Raw genomic sequence first — 20,370 nt, forward strand, 5'->3', positions numbered from 1 at the left:
CCTTTAAAATTATATCTTTTTTTTTATAATGCCTGTCTTCATTCTTCACACTAAAATGTATTGCTTCATGTTTCTCTGCATTAAATTTCATCTGCCACGTGTCTGCCCGTTCCACTGTGTCCTCCTAACATCCATCATACCCTCCTCACAGTTCATAGTATTTCCGAGTTTTGTGTCATCTGTAAATTTTGAAGTAATGCCGTAGAAACCCAAAAGTAGGCCATTTAAAATAAGTCAAGAAAAGCAGTGGTCCTAGTAATAACCCTTGCAGAACCCCACTGTATATCTTCCTCCAGTCTGCAAAACAACTGTTCACTACCATTCTGTTTCTTGTCATTTGGCCAACTTCGTGTCTATGCTGACACTGTCTCTCTTATTCCATGGGCTACAGCATTACTCTTATCTACCCTTTCTCTTACTTCAAAGAATTCAATAAGGTTGGTCAAACATAACTTTTCCTTTACGAATCCATGCTGACTGCTTTTCTATTGTATTTTCAGTTTGAGGATTCTATTTACACTATCACAATTTTCAGTTTTTCATTTAGTTAGTTATGGAACATGGGTAACAATGCACTGACCATTAAGGACAACTTGGGTCATTAATCAAAGACTCACTCAGATCACAGCCAGGTGTTTACTAAAAGCATGATTGCAACTGTACCTTATGCATAATTTGCAACAGTTTTGAATATTTCGCTACCCTAGTGGCAGTACCTAGCAATTGAAGGTTTAACAGTCTGTTCTTCAATTTCACTTATAATTTTTTGCGATAGAATCAAGGGCTTAAGCCATAGTTGGGTTAGCCCCATATAAGTGTTGCCCATGAATTATGTAAATAATTGTGGATTGTCATTTAGCATAAGATTACTTTTTAAGCTCTTTAAGTCTTGGTGAAATTCAAACTAAAAGTTTTTTTCAAAACCTGATTTTTCTATGAATTTTTCCCCAGATTTTCCGTTTTTAAAGCATTCAAAATCTGAAAAAATAGTATTTATAAATTGGCAATAAAAAACACATTTGGCTGTTTGTTTTGCATCCAGATCTAATTAAGACAGAATGGGAGGTTGGAACCAGAGAGCTTTTGCATCTTGTTTTTCCAAAGGCTCTGGCAACGAATTATGAGTTGTTAACATTGTTTTTCACACTAGTCTCAGAAAAATGTGGGCTGGTAAAATGCCATCGCAACCAGCTAAAACTAGTTGGTTAAATGTTTTGAGGCTATTGTTATCATTATTTTATCTTCACCTCCACCATATGTAGTGCAGACGTCCTGGTAAACCACAAGTGTGTTCTCCCAGAGCTCTGGAGTTTATTAACCTTGACATGATTAAAGATCTGATCTTCATTTTTGTGCAGTAAAACAGAGAAATAAATAATCCTGATCAGTTTTTGCAACCACGACTTACCCCAAGACTCCTTCCATTGCATTGCCTACTTGGTCTCAATAGGTATCAGTATCCTCCTGCTTCTAGATCTACAAAACACTATACTCCTTCACAGATGTATGATAAATGTTTTTGCATATATTTCAGTTTCGTTCGAGATCCTTGCCTAGATAACTTTTTTTATTTCTTTACAGGATGTGGGCTAGGCTGGCATTTATTGCCCATCCCTAATTGCTCATGAGAAGGCGGTGGTGAGCTACAGTTCCATGTGGTGTAGCCCACAGTCCTGTTAGGGAGGGAGTTCCAGGATTCTGACCCAGGGACAGTAAAGGAATGGCAATATATTTCCAAGTTAGGATGTTTGCTTGGTGGGGAACTTCTAGGTGGTGGTGTTCCCATCTATCTGCTGCCCTTGTCCTATAAGATGGTAGCGGTCGTGGGTTTGAAAGATGCTGTCTAAGGAGCCTTAGTGAGTTTCTGCAGTGCACCTTGTAGATGGTACACACTACTACTCCTGTGCGTCGGTGGTGGAGGGAGTGAATATTTGTGGATCGGGTGCCAATCAAGCAGGCTGCATTGTCCTGGATGGTGTCAAGCTTCTTGAGTATTGTGGGAGCTGCACTCATCCAGGCAAGTTGAGAGTATTCCATTACACACCTGACTTGTGCCTTGTGATTGGTGGACAGGCTTTGGGGAGCCAGGTGGTGAGTCACTTGCTGCCGGATTCCTAGCTTCTGACCTGCTCTTGTAGCCACAGTATTTATATGGCTAGTCCAGTTCAGTTTCTGATCAATGGTAACACCTAGGATGTTGATAGTGGGGGATTCAGCGATGGTAATGCCATTGAATGTCGAGGGGTAATAGTTAGATTCTCTCTTGTTGGAGACGGTCATTGCCTGGCACTTGTGTGACACGTATGTTACTTGCCACTTGTAAGCCCAAGCCTGGATATTGTCCAGGTCTTGTTGCATTTGGACATGGACTGCTTCATTATCTGAGGAGTTTCGAATGGTACTGAACATTGTGCAATCATCAGCGAACGTCCCCACTTCTGACCTTATGATGGAAGGAAAGTAATTGATGAATCAGCTGTAGATGGTTGAGCTGAGGACACTGCCCTGAGAAACTCCTGCAGTGATGTCCTGGGACTGAGATGATTGACTTCCAACACCCACAGCCATCTTCCTTTGTGCTAGGTATGACTCCAACCAGCGGAGAGTTTTCCACCGATTCCCATTGACTCCAGTTTTGCTGGGGCTTCTTGATGCCATACTTGGTCAAATGCTGCCTTGATGTGAAGGGCAGTCAATCTCACCTCACCCCTTGAGTTCAGCTCTTTTGTCCATATTTGAAGCAAGGCTATAATGAGGTCAGAAGCTGAGTGACCCTGGCGGAACCCAAACTGAACATCAATTGGCAGTTTATTGCTAAGCAAGTGCCACATAATTGCACTGTTGATGACCCCTTCCATTACTTTACTGACGTTCAAGAGTAGACTGATGGGGCAGCAATTGGCCGGGTTGGATTTGTCCTGCCTTTTGTGTACAGAGCATACCTGGGCAAATTTCCACGTAGCCGGGTAGATGCCAGTGTAGCTAAACTGGAACAGCTTGACTAGGGGCGTGGCAAGTTCTGGAATACAAGTCTTTAGTATTATTGCTGAAATATTGTCATGGCCTATATCCTTTGCAGTATCCAGTGTCTTCAGCTGTTTCTTGGTATCACATGGAGTGAATCGAATTAGCTGAAGACTGGCATCTGTGATGCTAGGGACCTCTGGAGGAGGCTGAAATGGATCATCCACTGGGCACTTCTGGCTGAAGGTTGTTGTGAATGCTTCAGCCTTATCTTTTGCACTGATGTGCCGAGCTCCTCCATCATTGTGGATGGGGATATTTGTGGAGCAGCCTCCTCCAGTGAGTTGTTTAATTGTCCAATATGGAGTGTTCAACATGGAGAGTACTAATTCATCAGCTGGGGAGGGGGGGTGGTAGCAGTACTTGGCAATCAGCAGGTTTCCTTGCCCATGTTTGACCCAATGCCACTGAGAAATTTCCCCTCACCCATTTCCCCCTCACCCATTTCCCCCACTGCCACCAACATCCACATGTTTACATGTTGGCATACATTTAAACATGTATAAAACAGAAAAATCCTCTTGTAAAGTTCACTGTCCTGAATAGTCCAATTCCGTGGTAAAATTGTATTATGTTATCTATCTGTGTACAAGTTTACTATAATATGGAAATTCCTGTCAGAACTAAAGCATTTCTTTTCTGGAGTATTATACTGTTTTATTTCTGCATTTTAAAAATTCGTTCGTGGGATGTGGGCATTGCTGGCTAGGCCATCGTTTATTGCTCATTCCTAATTGCCCTTGAGAAGGTATATAAGCATATAAGCTAGTAAGTAAAATGTGTCTCAAGTTTGTATAAATTAATTTTAGCATAATGCATGTTGATTTTGTTTACCTACAATTTCTTTTTTTAGTCTCAAGTTCAACCAAAAATAAGCCTGACATATACAGAAATGTGCTACCAAATGTTTTAAAATATTTGAGGTCTCCGTGACTTAATGTTTTATGTGAAATGATTTGTTGGATCGCTGAAATGGATTGTAGTTTCAGTTCATTTACCAGCACTACCTTGCTCATCTTTAGTTATTGTAGTGGTAAGCAGATCCATAAATGCTCCAAGTGTAAACTGAACAAATGGGTAGCCAGATGTATTTATATGAGGAACAATCTTTGTGTGTGTGTGTGTGTGTGTGTGTGTGTGTGTGTGTGTGTGAAAAATGTCAAAGGAATGTGTCATTCCTACCACAGCTGGGGTACGAATAGAGTCACCTGTGTGTGAGGAGGCAGGAAGGACTGATGTATATGTATACATTCGTAATGTGTTTATGTCTCTGAAACTTCCTGAGAGCTGAATTTCTGTAGTTAAAAATTAAGCAATACGAGTACTGTGTAGGATTGGGCACTTTCCTACACACAACTCCAATTCGACTAGTTGAGGGACAGATGGAAAGAAGTGCGCAAAGGGTCCCAATGATTTCATAAACCATACGAGTGCAGCTTGAACAGTTTAAGCAGATCTCTTGGGTATGCTGTAGACTTGAACACAGTCAGATATATTTTAAGTTACGCTACTACCGACTTCTAGGCTTATTTGATTTGATTCTTCTACCTGCTATTCAGTTTCCCTCATGCTATATACGAGATAGAATTTACTTGTAACTTTTTGTCTAAACAAAATAATACCAGACTCGATTGCAGCATTCTGACACTGCAGCGTCTATTTACAGATAGAGGATGTTTTACTGAGAAATGTCCCTTCATAGTATTAACACATATTATGGTTGTTTTTGTATATTTGCAACCATTGTGATGACCACCGCAGATGTTAATTGCTTCGCAAACCAAATTCCAGAGGGAAACTTGGCTTGTGGGCCATACCTTTTTTTTATATTCTGAAAACGAGAAGAAAATGCACTGATCTAAGAACATAAGAACATGACATAAGAAATAGGAACAGTAAGGAAAAAAATATTTTTGAGCAATGATCTCTCTAAATGGGAAAGGAAGGCAACCTGTTTCCATGAGTATGCCAGTGACACTCTTAGGATCCTGAGTGGTGAAAAATCCTCTTTCTTTCCTTTATCATCTTACTTCCCTGAGAAGAGGACGAAGATGTAATTCTCTGCCAAAAGTGCTGAATCTTAAATTTTGGAAGTATACAAACACTTGATCAAATGAGTACCTTGTACTTAAAATCAGGGGCACTGTGAGAGCTGGCAGCCAATGAGCAATGTAAAAATGTCCTTATAAACCCAGGTAACATTGTGTCTACAGCTTTGCTGCCAACCTACCCCCATTTAGCCACTTGGACAAAACAAGGACAGCCTACTGATTCATTGAGCCAGTCTCAGACCATTATTAAACGACTTGGGCACCACCACCCATCCCCCTGCCAACCAATGAATTAATCTCTCTGGAAAAAAGCCATAGGCCGATTTAGGAAAAAAACTCACTGGAAAAATTGCAATTTTTATATTTTGTTCGTGGAAGGTGGCCAGGCCAGAATTTATTCCATTCCTAATTGCCCTTGAGAAGGTGGTGATGAGGTGCTTTCTTGAATCGCTGCAGTCCATGTGGCCCAGGTAATTGGACCTGTTTGTAGTGGTTTGATACAATTGAATAGCTTGTTAGGCCCTTTCAGAGGGCAGTTAAGCATCAACCATAATGGTAGAGGTGTCAGCTGTGGCTCAGTTCATAGCACCCTCGCCTTTGAATCAGAGGGTTGTGGGTTCATGTCCCACTCCTGGAAACCAAGAACTGTGATTGTACTCAAAAGAGTTGCAATCTGTGACTGTTGATAACTCGAAAGAGTATCAACCATAATGGTGTGGGTCTGAAGTTGCATATAGACTGGACCGGATAAGGACACCGGATTTCCTTCCATCAGGGACATCAATGAACCGTATGGGTTTTTACGACAATCGCATAATTACATGGTCACCATTACTGATACTAGCATTTTATTCCAGACTTTATATAATTAACTGAATTTAAATTTCCCAGCCGTCATGGTGGGATTTGAACTCATGTCTCCATGTTAATAGTCCAGGCCTCTGGATTGTGAATTCAGTAACAACCAATATGCTACCGTAACCTGTTGGTCCAAAAAGGATGTCAAAACAGTTTCAGTAGACTGCCGGGCACATATCCCACAATATCCTACCAACCTTCTATGCGTATTTACATTGGCCTCACTCAGGAATTTGGTTTGCTCCACTTTGGAAGATTGCAATAAATTCCCCTTACTGCCCAAGCTAGGCCTGTGACATTTTGTGAAAAGATAACTCCTGCCATCTAACCTCGTTATGAACGCAAAGCTCTGCAATGTGAAGAACTGCTTAATGTTGGCCCTATCCACATTAAGGTCCCTGTTACGATCTCCGTAGAGACCAATAACTTATAAACAGAAATTCGAGCTTCCAGTTAATAGCTGGACGGTTAACATGACAAATGTTCATGTTAACAGCACCAAACAGACTAAAAGCATGAATGAAAACACTATTTTTGTAGGCAACTTATACTTTAAATTACAGAACGGAACTTCTAAACAACTGGAAAAAAACACAATCAGTTATGGGTTACATTGACCTTTAAGTAGACATTCAGTTCTTCCAGAACAAGTCGAAAATTATTCTTAGCTCCTGAAGGTTTACTTCTGAACTTTTTCTTTCCCAGCCTGGAAACCTTTAACTCCAGAGCTGTCTTTTCATGTGGCGTGTTTTCCTGGGTACTTCTCCCTCTAGCTAAAGGTAGATAAATCTTCCGACCTTGTTTTAACTCCTTACAAATTTGCTTTTCTAATCCAAGCACAAGCACCCAGGCGTATTCCTGCATGGTGAACTACCGAAAACATTCAGCTTCTAGTTGTGCTCTCTCTCTCTCTCTCTCTCTCTGCCTGTCTCTCTCTCTCTCTCTGCCTGTCTCTCTCTCTCTCTCTGCCTGTCTCTCTCTCTCTCTCTGCCTGTCTCTCTCTCTCTCTCTGCCTGTCTCTCTCTCTCTCTCTCTGCCTGTCTCTCTCTCTCTCTCTGCCTGTCTCTCTCTCTCTCTCTCTCTCTGCCTGTCTCTCTCTCTCTCTCTGCCTGTCTCTCTCTCTCTCTGCCTGTCTCTCTCTGCCTGTCTCTCTCTCTCTGCCTCTCTCTCTCTCTCTCTCTGCCCCTCTCTCTCTATGCCCCTCTCTCTCTCTCTCTCTCTCTGCCCCTCTCTCTCTCTCTCTCTCTCTGCCCCTCTCTCTCTCTCTCTCTCTCTGCCCCTCTCTCTCTCTCTCTCTCTCTCTGCCCCCTCTCTCTCTCTCTCTCTCTGCCTCCTCTCCCTCCCTCTCTCTCTCTCTCTCTCTCTCTCTCTGCCCCTCATAACATGCATAACACTTTATGTTAGATGGTATCTGCCAGATGTAGGCCTATTTCCCCAATGAATCTGGGTATGCTCATAATGTATTTTTCTCATCTTGTGTACATCAAGTTCTTGGAATCCAATTGGTAAAAAATTAAATGCTTGTAGAAAAATGTTCCTTTTGTTGTAGAGAAATTTTTTTGTTTTCTCTCTGATTAGCTAAGGACAAATTGCTTCTATACCTTGACAACGTTGAAAACAGCTTTAGCAGGTGTCAGAGTGAAAATGTCTTTTTCTGTTGAAGTGATGCCATCACCAGCACAACAAGCAGTTCTCCTCTGGCACTCAAATGTGAACTGCAGGGCTGATGGTGTAAGCAATCCACATTTTTGTGAATCCTGTGGGATAGTCTTGCATCTTGGTACTTTTTTTCCAGAGTAGCACATGGAGATTGTCAGTTTTCACTTATGTGGCATTCCACCAGGCCTGTGCCTTTTTATTACTCACCTCTATTCAGTAATGCAGAAGCAGTTAATTGATTTGAAAGCTCACTCAAGGCCGCGTTCAGAGAAGAGCATCTCTACTCCAGTAGAATGGTATTTTCATGGAAAACCGCAAATCCTTTGATCTGTCTTTTCAAGATCACACCAGTCTGCGGTGAACTGGATTAAATTTATCAAATTGAATTTATGTTTCTTTAACATCACCCCCTTTATATTAAAAAAGACATGTTTTTAAATTGACTAAAATTTATCATTTTTTTGTTGCTGTTTACTTCTAATTGTTTAATGTTTATTATAATCAGGGGTGCTGTTAAAACTGGGAGTAGCTCAAAAGTGCTGGATCAAATTAACTAGCTTCAGTAGATCCAGTCGCTCAATAATTTTCAACGATCTTATCATTTCACTTGCTTGCATTAATTGGGCTCCCTTGTGATGCCTTGTCTCTCACCTTGTTTGTGGTGTAAAGAAATAACTTCCTGAGCAAACGTGCAGTGAACAGTATTGTGATACAAGCTCACTGTGGCAGCTTTAAAACAGGTCATGTTTGTTTGCAGTAGATTTTTGATAGTGTTTGTTTATTTTCTTTTTAAGGTTGTTAATCTGAATAAGGTTCCAAGCAGTTAATGATTTGGAGAACTGATTGTTCCATGGCTGCTCAAAAGTGTACAGGTTTAATCCAAACAAAATATAACAAATTACGCCGACTGGTTGCAGGCTGTAGATTTAATGGAAGCTACAAAGAGCTTCCTGCACTTTCCGTAACTCTTTTTGTAAATTTTGTGCTCATCAAGGCAAGAGGTTTTTGTGTTAGGGAGCAGGGTGCTTTTCCATTTCAGACATATCAACGCTCCCAGCTCAAGATGCAGAATTAAGTTCCCCACACTTGAAACAAGCGTTCAGCCCCAAACTCCATGAGCTGTTGCCTCTGATTTTTCCCTTGAATAATTGCTGTTTTGTTTGAGGGTCAAGAATTTCACTCTCACCAGAATGAATTCAGCCTGAGGTACAATTTCTGCCCCTTTTCCTGAAAAGGGCTGGTGAAAAATCTGAGGATAGGAGTCTTCTTTGGAATTTATTTTGCAAGGGTCTTAATTTTTCTGGCCTAAATTGCACCAAGTCATGCTCGCTCATCATGCCTGTGTTCATTCGTCGCACCTGTGCTTGCTGGCCTATTTTGGCTCCTGGTTAAGCAATGTCTAAATTATAAAATTCTCATCCTTGTTTTCAAATCCCTCCATGGCCTCACCCCTCCCTATCTGTGTAATCTCCTCCAGTCCGACAATCCTCCAATATCTCAGCTTTCCTTTAATTCTGACATTTTGAGCATCCTGGATTTTGATCACACCGCCAGTGGTGGCTATGCCTTCAGCTGGGAAGGCCCCCCCCCCCCAAATCTCTCCTTCTTTACCTCTCTTTCCTTCTTTAAGATAGAAACTTAGAAACTAGGAGCAGAAGTAGGCCATTCAGTCCTTCAAGCCTGCTCTGCCATTCATTATCATCATGGCTGATCATCTAACTCAATAGCCTGCTCCCGCTTTCTCCCCATACCCTTTGATCCCTTTCGCCCCAAGAGCTATATCTAACTCCTTCTGGGAAACATACAATGTTTCGGCCTCAACTACTTTCTGTGGTAGCGAATTCCACAGGCTCACCACTCTCTGGGTGAAGAAATTTATCCTCATCTTGGTCCTAAATCGTCTACCCCGTATCCTCGTACCGTGACCCCTGGCTCTGGACTCCCCCGCCATCGGGAACATCCTTCCTACATCTACCCTGTCTAGTCCTGTTAGAATTTTATAGGTTTCTATGAGATCCCCCTCATTCTTCTGAACTCCAGTGAATATAATCCTAACCAACCCAGCCTTTCCTCATATATCAGTCCTGCCATCCCAGGAATTGGTCTGGTAAACCTTCATTGCACTCCCTCTATAGCAAGGACGTCTTTCCTCAGATAAGGAGACCAAAACTGCACACAATATTCCAGGTGTGGTCTCACCAAGGCCCTGTATAATTGCAGCAAGACTTCCCTGCTCCTGTACTCAAATCCTCTGGCTATGAAGGCCAACATACCATTTGCCGCCTTTACTGCCTGCTGCACCTGCATGCTTACCTTCAGCGACTGGTGTACGAGGGCACCCAAGTCTCGTTGCACATTCCCCTCTCTCAATTTATAGCCATTCAGATAATCTGCCTTCCTGTTTTTGCTATCAAACCTCGCATTTATCCACATTATACAGCATCTGCCATACATTTGCCCACTCACTCAGCTTGTTCAAATCACACTGAAGCATCTCTACATCATCCTCACAGCTCACCCTCTCACCCAGCTTTGTGTCATCTGCAAATTTGGAGATATTACATTTAGTTCCCTCATTTAAATCATTAATATATATTGTGAATAGCTGGGGTCCCAGCGCCGATCCCTGCAGTACCCCACTAGTCACTGCCTGCCATTCGGAAAAAGGCCGGTTTATTCCCACTCTTTGTTTCCTGTCTGCCAACCAGTTTTCTATCCATCTGAATACACTACCCACAGTCCCATGTGATTTAATTTTACACGCTAATCTCTTATGTGGGACTTTGTCGAAAGCCTTCTGAAAGTCCACATAAACCACATCCACTGGCTCCCCCTCATCAACTCTACTAGTTACATCCTCGCAAAATTCCAGTAGATTTGTCAAGCATGATTTCCCTTTCATAAATCCATGCTGGCTCTGTCCGATTCTGCCACTGTTTTCCAAGTGCTCAGCTATTAAATCTTTTATAATGGACTCTAGAATTTTCCCCGCTGCTGACGTCTGGCAGTCAGACTGACTGGTCTATAATTCCCTGTTTTCTCTACCTCCCTTTTTAAATAATGGGGTTACATGAGCTACCCTCCAATCTGTAGGAACTGTTCCAGAGTCAATAGAATCTCAGAAGATGACCACCAATGCAACCACTATTTCTAAAGCCACTTCCTTAAGAACTCTGGGATGTAGATTATCAGGCCCTGGGGATTTATCGGCCTTCAATCCCATCAATTTCCCCAACACCATTTCCCTACTAATACTGATTTCTGTCAGTTCCTCCCTCTCACTAAACCCTGTGTTCCCCAACATTGCTGGTATGTTATTTGTGTCCTCCTTTGTGAAGACAGAACTGTATGTATTTAGTTGGTCAGCCATTTCCTTGTTTCCCATTATAAATACCCCTGTTTCTGACTGTAAGGGACCTAACATTTGTCTTCACCAATCTTTTTCTCATCACATACCTATAGAAACTTTTACAGTCAGTTTTTATGTTCCCCGCAAGCTTACTCTTGTACTCTATTTTCCCCTTCTTAATCAACCCCTTGGTCCTCCTTTGCTGAATTCTAAACTGCTCAGGTCTGTTGTTTTTTATTTTAGTCAATTTGTATGCCTCTTCCTTGGATCTAATACTCTCTCTAATTTCCCTTGTAAGCCATGGTTTGGCCACCTTTCCTGTTTTACTTTTGTGTCAGACAGGAATAAACAATTGTTGCAGTTCACCCATGCACTCTTTGAATGTTTGCCATTGCCTATCCACCGTCATTCCTTTACATAACGTTTCCCAATCCATCATAGCCAACTCGCGCCTCATACCATCGTAGTTTCCTTTATTAAGATTCAGGACCCTAGTCTCAGGATCAACTACGTCACTCTCCATCTTTATGAAGAGTTCTATCACATTATGGTTGCTCACCCCCGAAGGGCCTCGCACAACTAGATTGCCGATTATTCATTTCTTATTACACAATACCCAGTTTAGGATGGCCTGTTCTCTAGTTGGTTAAAGATACGCTTTAAAATCTACCTCTCTTTGACCAAACTTTTGATCATGTGCCCTAATATCTCCTCATATGGTTTGGTATAAGATTTTGCTTTGATACTCCTGTGAAGCACACTGGAACATTTTATTGTGTTAAAGACACTATATAAACACAAGTTGTTGTTGTACCAGATGTTTTATGCAAATCAGCTTTGTTACTTTAGTGGCATTGATGAAATTTATACATCTTAATTCAAAGTTTAATTAAAATTATTCTATTATCTTATTTTTAGCACCACATTCCCACTTTGCTACAATGTTGCTTAATTCAAATATTAAAGCATCTATCTTTTAGTGCAAGAACTATGAATTTACCTGACAGCTCGGAATCTGATGTACACAATTGCTCATGAACCATTTTTCACCAACAATTTAAATAATCTCTTTATACCTCACCCTCTTGTGAGATGATAATGTTCTGACTAATAAACAACACTAACAGCTGTTGTACCCTGTAGGAAATATTTAAATTTTGGTGCGTTCTGCCTTAAGGGACAATTGTTGGACAGTGGAAGCAAAATCTGAAATTTTCTAGCAGTTTAATGATTGAAGTAAAGCCAAGTTTTCTTTTTCTGAACTACTTTTGATCTGTTAAAATGGCAAAAAGCCTCCTTCAGTTTAATTAACAAGCAATTTAAAATTCTTCCAATTTAAGGGAATTTGGAATATTAACTTGAAGTGACTGCTGTCTTTATTTTGAGGATGTAACTTTTATTACTCCAAACTGCACACCGTGATGGCTGCCCGCACTACAGACTAACAATTATCTACCTCCACTCGGTTACTTCAAAACGCAACATTCGCCAAGATTCTTCGGATGTACAAGCAATCGGGGCATTAGCTTTACTATGATTTGGGGCTGTGAATGTTGTTTAAGACCCGAGCAACTGAAAAGATAGGCATCAGTTTTTTCAGGAATTCCTTTCTTGAAGTTATTTGATTGCTTGTGCGGAATTTTGTTCTCCTTTATCAGCATTATCTCTATCTCTGTTCCTATTTTGCAACAATTCCTATGCATCTGTGGTGGAGGGTGAGCTGCAGAAAGTTAATGAGGGTGGACATATGAGATCCAGTCAATCTTGCAAATCCAGCAGTTGGTTAAAGACTAGAACTGACTGAAAGGAAGGGGAAAAAATAAATACTTCCTCAAAGGCCATTGAATTTAATTTAGAACAATTCTACTGTGAAAAGCTCGTGGATGGAAGCTAACTTTAAAACTGTAGTTGCAAAGGTATGACTTCAGAAACCATTTTAGTTATTTTCATAGTCCAGGGCACTTAATTGAATCAACAAGTCTCCAATTCCTTCCACAATATATGCTGGTTATTTTCCAGACAACCCTTGGGATTTTAAACATACAGTAATTGTTACTAGAAGTACCATATTCATTAGAAACAATTAAAAGTGCACCTGTTATTTGAGACAGGATATTATCTTAATTAAATGATGCTGTTCTCTCCTGCAACTGACACAAACAATTTCACACTTGGCTATGCTATTGCTTGTTTGAGATTATTGTTATCATTATTCTGACAATGACATTTTGTATTGTATTTTTACACTATGCTGACAAACTTAACTATTAGAACATATTATCTACTACACTATGATTTAATTCTGTTCTTCATTTTCAAGTAGGCAAGATGAGCACTTGTCGTTGGTGTACACCTCAAGGCAAGTCAACAATCGAGTTTCTACACAGCTACAGTTCTGAGGAGCTCTCTCTACAGGAATTGAAAGCCGCCAATGAAGATCTTTGTTATTGCCTGGAATGTGTGGTGGACTATCACCAAGCACGTGATAAACTCCCGTTAGTACACAAGGTAACGTAAGGAATTAATATGAAGGTAATATGTTTTGAAGATTGCAATCTATTGTGAATTCCTTGAAATCTGTGCTAGTAACCACAAAGGTGATATTTCCTGCACCTGGGTGCAAGTCAAAACCTGCTCTTTTAAATTATGTCCTTACTTATGAAGTTTTAAATATAAATGTTTTGAAGAGTATAATACCATACTTTGCACAGCAAAAGATGCAGAATTCACTGGCTCCTCCAAAGGAACACCCAAGTCTTATTGCAACAGGGTTGAGAGTAATGTCATCCCTGTGATGGACATTGCAGTGAAATGGCCAAATATGACTAGATGAAGGAATAAGTTCAGAAGATATATAATTGAAAATCTTATCCTACTCACCACCTTGATTGTTGAATTTAGAGACACTTTTGAGATTGAAAGTAAATGACAGATTTGCAGATGTATTATTTTAAATGGAAGAAATTATCAAACCATGGAGAGTCACTAACTGAGCCAAATGGCCTCCCAACTCTCATATTTGATCTTCTAATCTAAGGGGACCATAATTCTGGATTCAGTCCAAAGTGAGAGCTGAGAGATATAGTGGTATTCAGTTTTACTGGCTAGTGCTTGGACTGATCATTCGGTTGTAATGATTGGTCTGTACTTGATAAAGCAACATGCCATGCTATCGTGTACAATAATGGATCTATACTTGACAAAATACAGTTCAGCGATGTCTTTGAGCAAGTATAATTAGCAGTGAAGTTGAGTTGTATTGAGTAGATTAGTGATATTGTATCATTTTTTAAAATTCAAATAGTCGTTTGGTAGTATAATATTGCTGGGAAAAGAAGCGTCGAAGTTTTTCCATCTTGTGCTAATCAGGATACTTCGCAAGAATTCCAACACGAGGGGGAAACAACAATTTATGTTGCATGTGAAAAATGCTGATCAGTTGCCAAGTGGACTCTGGTAGAGGCATTGCCATGGAGAATGCACCAGTGATGGTGACTGACAGTTAACTGCCAAGCATTTTTAAAAATTTAAACCAGGCAGCTTGACCCTGATTGGTCAAGCCATTGCCCTGAGGAATAAGCCAGCGAACGGCTGTCTTTTTTTTTTAGGCTGAAACAGGCATAATGTGTGCACATGTTCTTTCTGTCTGCAAAGAACGGGGCCCTGTGTATTAAAATATGTAGCTCCCAGTACATGCAGATGCACCACACTGCGAGCCCGACTGATTATCTTAAATTGGTCGTCAGTGTAATTTTTAGCATACTGAGGATTATTTAGCAAATGTTGTCCAATCATTCGTGGAATGTGGGCATTTATTGCCTATCCATAATTGCCCTCAAGAAGATGGTGGTGAGCTGTCTCCTTGAATCACTGCACTCCATGGGGTGTAGGTGCACCCATGGTGCTGTTAGGGAGGGAGCTCCAGGATTTTGACCCAGTGACAGTGAAGGATCAGCAATATATTAGCAAGTCAGGTTGTTGAGTGGCTAGAAGGGAACTTCCAGATGGTGCCGTTCCCATGGGTTTGCTGTGCCATTGTCCTTCTAGATGGTAGTGGTCGTGGGTTTGGAAGGTGCTGCCTAAGGAGACTTGGTGAGTAGGTTGATGGTGGGGGATTCAGCGATAGTAATGCTATTGAATGTGAAGGGGTGATGGTTAGATTCTCTCTTGTTGGCGTGGATATAACATAATCATATAGTACAATATCACGTGGAGTGAATCGAATTGGTTGGTTCACTGATGATTGCAAGATATTCAGCACCATTCGTGATTCCTCAGATACTGAAGCAGTCCATGCCCAAATGCAGCAAGACCTGGACAATGTCCAGGCTTCGGCTGACAAGTGGCAAGTAACATTTGCGCCACACAAGTGTCAGGCAATGACCGTCTCCAACAAGAGAGAATCTAACCATCGCCCCTTGATGTTCAGTGGCATTACCATCACTGAATCCTCAGGGAATCATATCTTACAGAAAATGTCCCAGACTCCACCATCACCATCCCTGGGTATGTCCTGTCCCACCGGCAGGTATACAGTCGGGAGGGAGTTGTCCTGGGAGTTCTCAAAACCAACTCCACCCCCATGAAGCCTCATGACATCAAGTAAAACATGGGCAAGGATATCTCCTGCTGATTACCACGTACCACCCTCCCTCAGCTGATGAATCAGTGCTCCACCACGTTGAACATCACTTGGAGGAAGAACTGAGAGTGGCAGGGGCGCAGAATGTCCTCTGGGTGGGGGACTTCAATGTCCATCACCAAGAGTGGCTCGGTAGCACCACTACTAACTGAGCTGGCCGAGTCCTAAATGACATAGCTGCTAGACTGGGTCTGCGGCAGGTGGTGAGGGAACCAACATGGGGGAAAAACATACTTGACCTCATCCCCACCAACCTGCCTGCCGCTGATGCATCTGTCCGTGGCAATATCAGTAGGAGTGACTGCCGCACAGTCATTTGTGGAGATGAAGTCCCACCTTCACATGGAGGATACCCTCCTTCATTCTATGTGGCACTACTATCATGCTAAATGGGATAGATTTCGAACAGGTCTAGCAACTCAAGACTGGGCATCCATGAGGCACTGTGGTTCATCAGCAGCAGCAGAATTGTACTCAAACACAAGCTGTAACCTCATGGCCCGGCATATCCCCCACTCTACCATTACCGTCAAGCCAGGGGATCAACCCTGGTTCAATGAAGAATGCAGGAGGGCATGCCAGGAGCATCACCAGGCATACCTAAAAATGAGGTGTCAACCTGGTGAAGCTTTAAAACAGGACTACTTGCATGCCAAACAGCATAAGCAGCAAGTGACAGACAGAGCTAAATGACCCCACAACCAATGGATCAGATCTAAGCTCTGCAGTCCTGCCACATCCAGTCGTGAATGGTGATGGACAATTAAACAACTCACTGGAGGAGGTGGCTCCACAAATACCCCCATCGTCAATGATGGAGGAGCCCAGAACAGCAGTGCAAAAGATAAGGCTGAAGCATTTGCAACAATCTTCAGCCAGAAGTGCCCAGTAGATGTTCCATTTGTTCCAGTATAGCTGCAACACTGGCATCTACCCGGCTATGTGGAAAATTGCCCAGGTATGTCCTGTACACAAACAGGACAAATCCAACCCGGCCAATTGCCGTCCCATCAGTCTACCCTCAATCATCAGTATGGAAGGGGTCATCAACAGTGCTATCAAGTGCCACTTGCTTAGCAATAACCTGCTCACTCATGCCCAGTTTGGGTTCTGCCAGGGCCACTCAGCTCCTGACCTCATTACAGCCTTGGTTCAAACATGGACAAAAGAGTTGAACTCTACAGGTGAGGTGAGAGTAACTGCCCTTGACATCAAGGCCGCATTTGACCAAGTGTGGCATCCAGGAGCCCTAGCAAAACTGGAGTCAATGGGAATCGGGGGGGGGAAACTCTCCACTGGTTGGAGCCATACCCTGAGGAGCTCCTGCAGTGATGTCCTGGAACTGAGATAACTGACCTCCAACAACCACACCCATCTTCCTTTGTGCTAGGTATGACTCCAACCAGTGGAGGGTTTTCCTCCCTGATTCCCATTAACTCCAGTTTTGCTAGGGCTCCTTGATCCCATTATCGGTCAAATGCTGCCTTGATGTGAAGAGCAGGCACTCACTTCATCTCTGGAGATCAGCTCTCTTGTCCATGTTTGAACCAAGGCTGTATTGAGGTCAGGATCTGACTGATCCTGGTGGACACCAAACTGAGAGTCAGGGAGCAGGTTACTGCTAAGCAAGTGCTGCTTGATAGCACTGTTGATGACACCTTCCATCACCTTACTGATGATCAAGAGTAGACTGATGGAGCAGTAATTAGCCGGGTTGGATTTGTCCTGCTTTTTTGTGGACATTGTTGGGTGTACCTAGGCAATTTTCTACAGTGCCGGGTAGATGCCAGTGTTGCAACTGTACTGAAACAGCTTGGCTAGGGACACGACAAGTTCTGGAGCATAAGTCTACAGTACTATTGTTGGAATATTGCCATGGACCATAGCCTTTGCAGTATCTAGTGCCTTCAGCCGCTTCTTGATATCACATGAAGTGAATAAAGTTGGCTGAAGACTGGCATTGTGATGCTGGGGACCTCTGGAGAAGGCCGGGATGGATCATCCACTCGGCACTTCTGGATGAAGATTTTTTTGCAAATGCTTCAGCCTTATCTTTTGCACTGATGGCTGGGCTCCCCCATCATTGAGGATGGGGATATTTGTGGAGCCTGCTCCTCCAGTGAGTTGTTTAATTGTCCACCGCCATTCATGACTTTAGGACTGTAAACCTTAGATATGATCTGTTGGTTGTGGAATCACTTAGCTCTGTCTGTCACTTGCTGCTTATGCTGTTTCACATACAAGTAGTCCTGTGTTCTAACTTCACCAGGTTGACGCCTCATTTTTAGACATGCCTGGTGCTGTTCCTGGCATGCCCTCCTGCACTCTTCAGTGGACTAGGGTTGGTGGTAATGGTAGAGTGGAGAATATGCTGGGCCATGAGGTTACAGGTTATGGTTGAATGCAATTCTGCTGCTGATGGCCCACCATGCCTCATGGATGCCCAGTCTTGAATTGCTAGATCTGTTTGAAATCTATCCCATTTAGCACGGTGGTAGTGCCACACATCACAATGGAGCATATCCTCAACGTGAAGAAGGGACTTCGCCTCCACAAGGACTGTGCAATGGTCACTCCTACCAATACTGTCCGGGCAGAGGCATCTGCAGCAGGCAGGTTGGTGAGGATCGGGTAAAGTCTGTTTTTCCCTCTTGGTTCCCTCCCCACCTGCCACAGACCCATCTAGCAGCTATGTCCTTTGGGACTCGGCCAACTCAGTCAACAGTGGTGCTACTGAGCCACTCTTGATGGTCGTTGAAGTCCCCCACCCAGTGTACATTCTGCACCCTTGCCACCCTCACTGCCTCCTCCAAGTGGTGTTCAACATGGAGGAGTGCTGATTCATCAGCTGAGGTTGAGGGCGTGTTTGGTGGGTGCAGTATGTTGTAATCAGCAGGAGATTTCTTTGCCCATTATGTCTTGAGACCTCATGGGGTCTGGAGTCGAGTCTGCTCTGCCATCAATGAGATTATGGCTGATCTGATAATCCTCAACTCCACTTTTCTGCCTTTTCCCCATATTCCTTGATTCCCTTACTGATTAAAAATCTGCCTATCTCAGTTGAGGATTCCCAGGGCAACTCCCTTCCGACTGTATGTCACTGTGCCACCATCTCTGCTGGGACTGTCCTGCTGGTCGGACTGGACATACCCAGGGATGGAGATAATGGTGCCTGGGATATTATCTGTAATGTATGATTTCGTGAGTATGACTATGTCAGGCTGTTGCTTGACTAGCCTGTGGGATAGCTCTCCCAATTTTGTCGCAGGCCCTCAGATGTTAGTAAGGTGGACTTTGCAGGGTTGACAGGGCTGAGTTTGCCTTCGTCGTTTCTGGTGCCTAGGTCGATGCCGGGCGGTCTATCCGGTTTCATTCCTTATTTACTTTCTAGTGGTTAGATGCAACTGAGTGGCTTGCTAGGCCATTTCAGAGGGCATGTAGAGTCATCCACATTGTAGGCCAGACCAGGTAATAATATTGGTGAACCAGGTGGGTTTTTTAACGACCATCAACAATGGTTTCATGGTCATCATTAGACTTTTAATTCCAACTTTTTAATTGATTGAATTTAAACTCCACCATCTGCCAAGGTGGGATTTGAACCCAGGTCCCCAGAGCATTGGTCTCTGGATTACTATTTACTATTCAAGTGACAATACCACTATGCCACCACCTCCCTGTTACTTTCAGCTGGAGGGGATTTTTCATTTCTTCTCAACCATTCCCTAGCTGATGAGGTGTTCAGGTCCATGCCAAAGCAACTTAATACATTGGGCACTAGGAAGATCTCTGGGTTACTTTGGCATAGGATTTTCTTTCCTTCTCTATAGCAAGACATCTAGCCTTTGTTTTGGAGTTCCCCAAATTTATTGCTGAGATCAATAGTTCAGCATACAGGAAACATGTAGCTATACCCATTGTGTGTCAATATGCTGGGATATTTTTGTTGTAATTGCTTAATTGTCTCAAAATATAGTTATTTATTTTTGAGTTAAATTCAAAACCTATTTTTGTTGTTGATCCCGAATACTTAATATTGTATTTTGCAGAATTTATGGAAAATAGAGACTAAGCGTCTGATAGAGCATTTTGAAAATGCACTGAAAGAAGAGCAGGAGGAGGATGATGAGTTGTTTCTAATTGAGGATGAACAGGAAATTCAGCTTCGTGGGTACACGGGGCCAGACTTTGAGAACAACCTAAGAGTCCCCATTCTGGAGATTCTCAAATATCCTTACCTACTGCTTCATGAACGCCTCAGTAAGTAGTTACAATGCATAAGTTATTTCTAAGGACTTCACATGTTAGAATGGCCTCCTCCCATGAATGCGAAGTATTGCATTTTATTAAACAAAATTAATCAGTAAACTAGCTTAGAGCTCAAGTAAATTTTTCTTTAGACTTTTGTTCTGTTTAGAAATATCTTGGTCTGCCCTGAAATGCCATGGTCAAAATGTTCTCATTGGCTTTTGAAGTCAAGGAAATCAAGTTTAAATTCATTTCACTGGATGTAATGAAATAGGAAATATCTGTTGAATTCTTGCTCAGACGTTTCCCCACTTCTATCTTTGCCCTTGTTTCCAGTATATTTACTATATCTCACCCTGGCTGTTCTGAGCACCGCCCCTAACTTCACTCCAAGGCCGACGTATTTAATGCATATGGCGCAAAACTCATTTGGCCATTTTTTCCCATATCTGGCTTTTCAATATTAAGCGTTATTAGGCCTTGTTCTCTGCCAAAACTGCTGACTACACTAGGATCATCCTGAAATACAAATACAAATG

The 20,370-nt window shown here is 42.4% G+C and overlaps 1 protein-coding gene across 4 annotated transcripts in view; it reads left to right on the forward strand.

The window, feature by feature from the left end:
• Positions 1 to 20,370, forward strand: part of setx (senataxin) — an 81,076-nt gene that overhangs the window by 17,176 nt on the left and 43,530 nt on the right. For 3 of the 4 annotated variants that reach the window (XM_078549996.1, XM_078549994.1, XM_078549995.1), the window contains 2 exons: positions 13,262 to 13,449; positions 19,633 to 19,843. In XM_078549996.1, the coding sequence (XP_078406122.1) occupies positions 13,270 to 13,449; positions 19,633 to 19,843 (391 nt within the window). In that variant the 5' untranslated portion in view covers positions 13,262 to 13,269. The remainder of the gene's footprint in view (positions 1 to 13,261; positions 13,450 to 19,632; positions 19,844 to 20,370) is intronic. The other variant, XM_078549997.1, reaches the window with a different exon arrangement.

The sequence above is a fragment of the Cetorhinus maximus genome, chromosome 10 (genome assembly GCF_964194155.1).
Source record: "Cetorhinus maximus chromosome 10, sCetMax3.hap1.1, whole genome shotgun sequence".
In the NCBI taxonomy this organism is placed as follows: domain Eukaryota; kingdom Metazoa; phylum Chordata; class Chondrichthyes; order Lamniformes; family Cetorhinidae; genus Cetorhinus; species Cetorhinus maximus.